The sequence below is a fragment of the Fukomys damarensis genome, unplaced genomic scaffold (assembly GCF_012274545.1).
Source record: "Fukomys damarensis isolate Sample0158 unplaced genomic scaffold, DMR_v1.0_HiC HiC_scaffold_13, whole genome shotgun sequence".
Lineage (NCBI taxonomy): Eukaryota > Metazoa > Chordata > Mammalia > Rodentia > Bathyergidae > Fukomys > Fukomys damarensis.
The window spans coordinates 9,749,856-9,759,170 of record NW_022900925.1 but is presented as its reverse complement, the minus strand read 5'-3'; the positions used below and the strand labels follow the sequence as shown (position 1 = coordinate 9,759,170).

At 46.2% G+C, this 9,315-nt stretch overlaps 1 protein-coding gene across 8 annotated transcripts in view; it reads left to right on the top strand.

Annotated features, from left to right (window-relative positions):
• The window catches only part of Dnah2 (dynein axonemal heavy chain 2), a 100,717-nt gene that overhangs the window by 69,447 nt on the left and 21,955 nt on the right, over nucleotides 1–9,315 (top strand). For 7 of the 8 annotated variants that reach the window (XM_010614897.2, XM_019206161.2, XM_019206162.2 and 4 more), the window contains 10 exons: nucleotides 184–351; nucleotides 561–721; nucleotides 938–1,077; nucleotides 2,573–2,705; nucleotides 2,800–2,939; nucleotides 4,651–4,861; nucleotides 5,076–5,192; nucleotides 5,323–5,464; nucleotides 6,340–6,509; nucleotides 6,645–6,761. In XM_010614897.2, coding sequence (XP_010613199.1) covers nucleotides 184–351; nucleotides 561–721; nucleotides 938–1,077; nucleotides 2,573–2,705; nucleotides 2,800–2,939; nucleotides 4,651–4,861; nucleotides 5,076–5,192; nucleotides 5,323–5,464; nucleotides 6,340–6,509; nucleotides 6,645–6,761 — 1,499 coding nt within the window. The remainder of the gene's footprint in view (nucleotides 1–183; nucleotides 352–560; nucleotides 722–937; nucleotides 1,078–2,572; nucleotides 2,706–2,799; nucleotides 2,940–4,650; nucleotides 4,862–5,075; nucleotides 5,193–5,322; nucleotides 5,465–6,339; nucleotides 6,510–6,644; nucleotides 6,762–9,315) is intronic. The other variant, XM_019206160.2, reaches the window with a different exon arrangement.

The following is a 9,315-nucleotide window of genomic DNA, read 5'->3' as shown; positions in this document are numbered from 1 at the left end:
AAAAAAAAAAAAAAAAACCAAGGTGAAGTTAAAAGCTGAATTGCTTTCAGGGACTTAGGCACCAACCTCTTTCCAAACCTCTTGGCTCCCTTATATCACATGCAGGGATCTTGATCCCTAGCTGAGGGCCTGTAGCTCTGCTGAGTTTGCTCAACCAATTTATTATCCTCACCTGTCCTCTAGTTACACGGATCGTTCGGGTGATTGGACAGCCTCGGGGCAACATGCTCTTGGTGGGTATTGGAGGCAGTGGGCGACAGAGCCTGGCCCGCCTGGCATCATCCATCTGTGAATATGACACCTTCCAGATCGAGGTCACCAAACACTATCGAAAGCAGGAGTTCCGAGATGGTATGGTGGTGTTTGGAGTGAAAGATGAGATGGCTGAGTTCCTTCGAAGCCAAGAGGGAAGAGAGGGAAGCCAGACTGAGACGTGCTGGCTTGTGTGTGTTGGGTATGAGATGGTGTTGTGTATGTGCTGTGAAGTGGAATGAAGGGCAGGATGGGAAATTGAAAGTGAGTCTGTTCTCTCCCCTCTTTTCCATCCTTCATGTGGCCAGATATCAAGCGTCTGTATCGCCATGCTGGGGTAGAGCTCAAGACCACGTCCTTCCTTTTTGTGGATACCCAGATTGCTGATGAATCCTTCCTAGAGGATATTAACAACATCCTCAGCTCAGGCGAGGTCCCTAATCTCTATAAGGCTGACGAATTTGAAGAGGTACACTTCCTTCCACACCTGCTTGTGAGCCAGTAGGTTCTCTGGCCTTCCTAAGTCACCCCCTAAAGAACCACAGATCCCAGAATCTGCTTCCGTGACATGCCACTATCCATCTCACCCCACCTCCCAGACTGAAGGGTTGTTCCCCTTCAACCATCCGGGGACCCTACTGGGTAAGGCTGCTTTTAACCCTGACCCTGTGTGTATTTTGTCCAGATACAGACGCTCATCATAGAGCAGGCCAGGGCTGAGCAGGTCCCTGAATCCTCAGACAGCCTCTTCACCTACCTGATTGAGCGTGTGCGGAACAACCTGCACATCGTGCTCTGCCTCAGCCCTGTGGGGGACCCCTTCAGGTGACTCATCGTATAAGCTTCTTCTTTCTAGAGGCCCTTGGCACTCCTCATTTGGTTTTTCTCCCATCTTGTGACCTTCCGTGCCTTCTGGAACTTAGTGTCATGAATAACAGCAGGTCTTCCCATCTAGCTTACCCCATCATTTTCTCACAAACTGCATCTTCCTTCAAGAAATTCTTAGGGCCAAAACAGTACCAATCCATCCCTTTTGATGTGACTTTTTTTTTTTTCTTTTGGTTGGTGATGTTTTTGGTTGGTTGTTTTAAATCTTTATTGTGGCATCCACACACGTGCACACACATACACATACTTGCGTGCACAGCTGAATATGATAGTACATACCTATAATTCCAGCTACCAGAGAGGCTGGAGCAGGAAGAGTACAAGTTTGAGGCCAGCCTGGACAACTTAGCAAGACTCTGTCTCAAAATAAAAAACCAAAAAAGGACTTGGAATGTAACTCACCGTGAAGGCTCCATATTCAATCCCCAGCACCAAAAGCAAAACAAAACAAAAAGTCATAGTATTCACTTGGGCAGTACATATGCTAAATTGGAACACTAAAACCACACAAAGAACACAAAATTTCTCACCTGAACCTTTTTCAGATGCACAGTTCAGTAGTGTTAAGTATATCCACCTTGTTGTCCAAGAGATCTCTAGAACTTCTTTATTTTCTCAAACTAAAACTCTGTACCTATTAATAATAACTGCTCATCCTGCCTTCCTCGGCCCCTGGAAACCACCATTATATTTGTGTTTCTGAGTTTGACTACTTTTTTTTTTGGTACCGAGGATTGAACTTGGGTCTTTGCGCTTGCAAGGCAGGCTACCAAACCGCTGAGCTAAATCCCCGCCCTGAGTTTGACTACTTTTGATAAACCCTATATAAGTGGAACTGTCCTTTTATGACTGATTTATTTCACTTATCATGAGCTCTCAAGGCTCATCCATGTTGTAACATGTGATATGATTTTCTTCTTTTCAGAAGGCTGAATGATATTTTATTCTACATATATTCCACATTTTCTTTACTCATTCTTAGTATGACTAGATTTTTAAGGGCATCAAAAATGGGAGGAGGTTATGTGTGTGTAGAGAAACAGCTAAACTAAGTATTTTTTTAGTACTATGGAGTATGGGGAATTTACCATGTGTCAGGTACTAGGCTAAGCATTTCACATGTGCTATCTCATTGAATCCCCCAGCAATCTTAGTATGAATACTTAGTCCCCTTCTAGAGAGGAAGAAACTGATGTTCACAGGAGTTAGAGCCTTGCCCAAGAACCATACTTTAAATGTGTGGATTCAGGCCTTTCTGACCCTAGAATCCGCTTGTAAATGCTACTCTGAGCTGGCTCGGAGGGGCCTAAATCTGGACGAGAAGATAGAGGGAGCCAGAGGGAGGGACATTGAGGTTCTCCGGAAGCAGGCGGATGTGTGTGGTGGAGGCTTCATTGTGAATGGCTCACTACCTCTCAAAACCCCTCCCCAGGAACTGGATCCGCCAGTACCCAGCCTTGGTGAACTGCACAACCATCAACTGGTTCTCAGAGTGGCCCCGCGAGGCCCTACTAGAAGTGGCTGAGAAGTACCTCGCGGGCGTGGACCTGGGAACGCAGGAGAATGTGAGCCCTTCCTCCCCATCTCTATCACACCCTGACCTCCCTCTCACTTCTTTCTCCATCTCTTTTGTCTTCCATTCCATATTATTGGCTTCAGGTCCACAAGAAAGTGGCCCAGATCTTTGTCACCATGCACTGGTCAGTGGCTCAGTATTCCCAGAAAATGCTGTTGGAGCTTCGAAGATACAACTATGTCACACCCACCAACTACCTGGAACTCGTGTCTGGATATAAGAAGTATGAAAAAGAGCAGGGAGTGTGGAGGGCTGGGGTGGCTGGTATTGTTTTAGGGAAATTGGTGAAATAATGTCATGGAAAATATCCAGGTGCTAGAGGAGGGGACAGGCTCAAGGACCTGGGTACTGAGGTGGGAGGGCAGAGATGCAGAGGCTCTTAGCTCTGTCCTGGAAGTTAATGAGTGACAGACTGGGCTTCTGGTAGGAGGAACTGTCCCTTTAGCCCCCAACCATGTTCCTTGGGTTCCCATCCTTGTCCACACCATCTCTGTCCCCATTTTCTGGAAAATATTTCTCTGTCTTTTTCAGACAATAACACAGCTGGGATGTTGCTATAATATACCTAGTCTTTTCGTCTCTGCCTTTACTGTTGTGTAAGCTTGTCACCTGTATAGAAAAAAAAAAAATAGAAGTGTTTTTTTCCCTACTCTCACACTCAACACAGTTTTTGATACAAATTGGGTGGGGTGGGGTGGGTCCCTAGACAACCAGCAGTTCTCCAGTAAGCACTAACTGGGTGTCCTATAGTTTAACTCAGTCCTGGAGTTAGAGTCAGATCCTCAGGCTGAGGGATCAAACCCCAAGACTGCTCCCACTCCAGATGCCAGTTTCAGGCTCCAGGTTATTTTTACCTGTGCTTCTGACCAACCAGCTATAAATTGTGGGTTCCCATGATCTCCCCTTGGGTTTAGTTAATTTGCTTGAGTAGCTCATAGAAATCAGGGAAATGTTTACTTATGAGTGCCAATTTGTTACAAAGGATACAGGTGAGTAAGGGTCCTAAGCACAGGAGCCTGTGGAGTTGGGAGCTGTGAGTGTTCACCAACCTGAAAGCTCTATGAACCCTGTCCTTCTGGGTTATTAAAGAGGCTACATTATGTATGCAGGATTAGCTCATTAGCCATTGGTGATCAACTCAACCTTCAGCCTTTCTGTACCTAGCAGTGGGAATGCAGTGGAGCTGAAAGTTCCAATTCTCTAATCACAGGCTTGGATTGCTATTCAGGAGCCCCCAGCCACTAGTCATCTCACTAGAAAGCAGATACAGTGGTACCTTGGTTGATGACCTTAGTTCATTCCATTACGGAAAAGATGGCCACATTTGTGTTTGTGCAGGAAATATAGCTGCAGTCGTGTTCATCACCCAATGCAGAGTTCACAAACACAAACAAAATTTTGCCAAACATTTTGTTTGCAAACCAAATTGTTCACAAATAAAAGCATTTGTGCACTGAGGTGCTACTGTATTTTTGTTACTTTGGAGATTTCAAGGAGCTGTGTACCACAGGGACCATGTGTGAATTTATTGTAATTCATATCAGTGTCATATCACAATTCCCATGATATATTTATAAGTTATTGAGTGTCAAACTAGATGTGGTAGCACAATCCTGTGATCCCATCACTCTAGGTGTCTGAGGCAGGAGGATAGCAAGTTTGAGCCCAGCGTAGGCAACTCTGGCCCTTAGTGAGATCTTGTTGCAAAAAAATAGTAAAAGGGCTGGTGATTTAGCTTATGTAAAGGCCCCAAGTTCAATCACCAGTACTCTCAAACAAAACAAACAACAAAATGAGCAGGAGGGTGAAAATAGGGGGTGGCCACAGCAAGGAAGACAAGCACTGAGGAGGCACACAGGGAAGGACGATCATGTAGGACAACCCCTTCTGGCCAGCCCAGCCTCTCCACGCACCTTATTCTACTCTTCCCCCAGGCTGCTGGGAGAAAAACGGCAGGAACTGCTGGATCAGGCCAATAAGCTGCGGACAGGACTGTTTAAGATCGATGAAACTAGGGAAAAGGTGGAAGTGATGTCCTTGGAGCTGGAGGATGCCAAGAAAAAGGTGGCCGAGTTCCAGAAACAGTGCGAGGAGTACCTGGTCATCATTGTGCAGCAGAAGCGGGAGGCAGATGAACAGCAAAAGGTCCCCAGCCCTGCCCCTCACACCCCACTCCTTCCACTCCCCACCTCACTCCAGCCCTGGAATAGGTTTCCTGGTCCCGTCACTTACTGTACTAAGGGATGCTTATTCCACTCAAATTTTCTTTAGCTTTCTCTTTTGTCTTTCCCACCAGCCCTGCCATTCCACCTTTGCCTAAGGCAAAGACAAAGCACCCTCATTTTCTTTTCATCCCTAGGCAGTAACAGCCAACAGCGAAAAGATTGCCATTGAGGAAGTCAAGTGTCAGGCATTGGCTGACAATGCCCAGAAGGATCTAGAGGAGGCACTGCCTGCTCTGGAAGAGGCCATGCGGGTACCAGGGGCGGATGCCAGGAGTGGGAATGGGGCTGGCCTTCTTTGTCCTCAAATTCCCTGGGAAGTAGGAAGAAAGGTACATAAAAGGACCCATCAGACCACCTGAGTTAATTAATGCCTTTTCCCAGGCCCTAGAGTCACTGAACAAGAAAGATATAGGTGAGATCAAGTCCTATGGACGACCCCCTGCTCAAGTGGAGATGGTGATGCAGGCAGTCATGATTCTTCGGGGCAATGAGCCCACATGGACAGAGGCCAAACGACAGCTAGGTAAGCCAGATAATCACACAAGTGACTTCCCCGCTCACAGGGTTCCCTCAGATCACCTGCTGTGCATCAGACACTCAGAGAAACAGGGATGAATGAGGCATTGTATTGTTGCTCAGAGCATGTAGCCAAGGGGAAAGAGGAGATGGAAACATCAGTTAGGATTTGGGGGGGGCACCGGGGATTGAACTCAGGTTCTTGTGCTTGCAAGGCAGGCGCCAGAACCACTGAGCTAAATCCCCAGCCCTCAGGATTCTTTGGTTGTAAGTAACAGAAATGGCTTATCTTTATATAAGAAGGAAAAAGGAGGGCTAGGGATTTAGTTCAGTGGCACTGCACCTGCCTCGCAAGCACAAGGTCCTGAGTTCGATCCCCAGTACTGGGGAAAACAAAAACAAAAAACAGAATTGTCATAACGATGTAGGAATGTGTTACAGGATTCAAGGGCAGGAATTCCTTCAGGGGCCCCAACAGGCAAAAACCCAAAAGTGGAAAGTACGACTCTTTTTTTTTTTTTTTCTGGAAAGTTGTGTGTTTTTCTCCACTTTGGGCTCCCATGGTAGAGTGTAGGCTGCCAGCTGTAGTTTGGCAGCCCCTGCCCTAGAAGAAGTGTGAAGCATATGGAAAGAATGGTGAGTAGTGAGGTTTGGCTGAGTGTTAAAGGTAAGTGATAGAAAATAGGCTGGATGCCCCGGGGATGAGAAGTTAACTAGGAAAGGAAACAAGGTCAGAGGATGGAAGTAGGGATGAGGTCTGGTGTGTTCACTTTGGGAAGTAAGCCCAGGAAATATTTGGCTGTAAGCAATTTTTGGCAGTGAACCTGGACAAGGAGAATGGGGTTAGTCCTTTGCCTGAGGCCTGTATTTGTCATCCCACAGGGGAACAGAACTTCATCAAGTCACTAATCCACTTTGATAAAGATAACATCTCGGATAAGGTACTGAAGAAGATTGGAGCCTACTGTGCCCAGCCAGACTTCCAACCTGATATCATAGGCCGCGTCTCCCTGGCTGCCAAGTCTCTCTGCATGTGGGTGCGGGCCATGGAGGTAAGTGGTGCCTGGGCTGGGTGGGGCAGTGAGGGAGGGTGAGAGAGAGAGCTGGGGAGCACAGAACCAGGTGTGAGGGAAGTCTCCCCAGGCATGAGGAGGGTGGGCTGATGGGGCCTGACTGTCTCCCTACAGCTGTATGGGCGTCTGTATCGAGTGGTGGAGCCCAAGCGTGCTCGAATGAATGCTGCCCTGGCCCAGCTTCAGGAAAAGCAAGCAGCCCTCGCCGAAGCCCAGGAAAAGCTGCGGGAGGTGAGCGTCACTCCTCGCTTTTCCATAGTGGTCCCTTGCTTTGGTTTCTCAGATGCTTTGTTGCCATCAATGTCCCTTCCTCTAATTCCATTTCCTTCTCAACCATCCTACATTACCTCAGTCCTGTTCCCTTCCCACTCAGTCCTGTTTATATAGGGCTGCCTCTGTCTCAGCAAGCCAAGCTAATAGCAAAGGCTTGAAAACACTCAGAGGTTCAAAGGACACTGTCACCCGGAGCCCTTCCAGAGACGGACTTGGAGCGGGTGACCTCTGTCACAGCCTTTGGAGATGGTCCCTGGGATACCAATGGGTGGAATGTGTGTGGCAAATGGGCCTTTGCGTGGGTCAAGAGGGTCAGCATCACTGCTGTGAGCCACACTGTGTGTGTGCTTGGGTGGGGATGGAGCTGTCCTGAAGGCTGAGGGGGTTAATTACCATGGCAGGTTAGATGCCTGATAGGGTGACTTCTGACAAGATGCACACACAAGTAACTCCCAGACCACACAGAATGACCAGGTGCTATTATCAAAAGAATTCATCCTTCCAGTCTATCATTCCATTGAATAGGTCATGTGTCCTGAAGCAGTGATGGTGAACCTTTTAGAGCTTTCAATGATACAAACAGCCTGCTGTGGCACAAATGTCATAGGTTTGCTGCCACTGCCCTAAGGTAACGCAGTCACATGGTTTGCAATTCAGAAGGTACAAAGGATGACCCACTAAAGACCTTCCCATCTTCTGCTTTCTAGCACCCAGCTTCCCTCCACGAAAGCAAGCAACTTTAATAAATTTGTCTGTATTCATCCAAAGGTGGTCTATGCTTATATAAGTAAATAAATATACATATTTTATTTTTTACATTACACATACTGTTTAGCGCCTTCTATTTTATTTTACTTTTTGGTACTAGGAATCGAACTCAGGACCGCATGCTTGCCAGGCAGGTGCTGTGCATCTATTTTAAGTATCTAGGAACCAAAGATTGTTTCATGTCAGCATATGTGTCTGTTTCTTTTCAAAAGGGGACCAGTTAATGACCATTAACTGGTCCCCTTTTGATGGACTTATTTTTCCCAATCTTTTGATCTTCAAAGTTTTCTAACTTTGTTGATGCTATCTTTACATAGACATTTAAATTTTTTGTGTAGTTGAAGCTGGTCATACAGTTTCAAAATGTTTTACCTGAAACCAACTGATAGAAGTTGTCCAGATCCAACTTTCTCAAATTAGAAAAGAAGCCCACAGTGCAGTGAGATTAAGTAACTTGCCAAGGTCATTGGCTAGTTACTGACATAGCTAGGGCTGGGCCCCATGTTTCTGACCCCATGCCACCCGGCCCTGTTTCATCCCTGTCTTTTCCTGCTGCAGGCATCTTTACTGTCTGAAGTAGGGTTGTCCTGGGGGCCTCTTCCAATTCTGCCTGTGCAGAGAACCCAAGCAGGTCTGGTGAGCGGGCGTCTGTATGCACATGCTCCTCCTCTGTGCCATCCTGCTGCCACTGCCATTTGGAGAAGATTCTCACCCAGATGACTCATATTCAGGACCGAATAATTAGGCGTTGTTCCCTTTACATGTGAAAAATGGGACGGGGTGGGGATTGGCTGCCAACAAGGCATTCACTAGGAAAAGAGCACATCATGTTAAGCCTCTTGGAGGAGCTTCATATCCTTGAGATCCCCTAACTGATGAGAGTAAGCAAAGGGAGAGGCAGGTGCAGTGGCCTGTGTCTGAAGTCTCTGTTTCTTGGAAAGCTGAGGAAGGAGGTTTCTTCAGTTGAATGGCTTGAGGCCAGCTTGTGCCATATTGTAGGGAGACTCTGGCTCAAGAAAATAAAAGTAAGCTGATGGGGAACCAAAATGTCTCCCTTTTTACTGTTAAAGGCTATAAAGTTAAAGAGCCAAATGTATCTTCTAACAGAACCTCAGAACTAAGACTATGCTAATGCTGAATACAAATCCTTGGTAGAGCTTGGGAATCAGCATCTTAAGACCATCCCTGTTAGAGCCAATCAGAAATGGGAAAGCACTATACACTACTAGAGCCCAGAGCCTACTATGTAGCATCTCATTGTGAAGTGTTAGTAGATTGTTCCAGACACTATTTATTTGTTTGGAGCCTTAAAAATATTTTTTTCCTAGGTCCTATTCTGATATATAGCAAATATTATGAACCACTGACTTAGAGATTGCCCCAGAAGACTCTGAAATGGGTCAGAATACAACCTTAATCTGCTTCAAGGCAGCTATAACCCCATAGTTGAAAATTCACTTTTTTATTTTCTCATCCAAAATCATATTTTGTCACATTGTTTGACATAGCATACCAGAGATCATTCAGTGTGACTAAATGACATCATTAAGCCAGGTATAGTGGTGCACACTTATAATCTCAGCACTCTGGGAGGCAGAAGGATCACAATTTCAAGTCCAACCTGAACAATTTACCAATTTAGTGGGAATTTAGTGAGAAGCTGTCTCAAAAAATAAAAAGGGATGGGGATGTAGCTCAGTGTGGAGGCCATGGGTTCAGTAGCAAAAAAAAAAAAAAAAAAAAA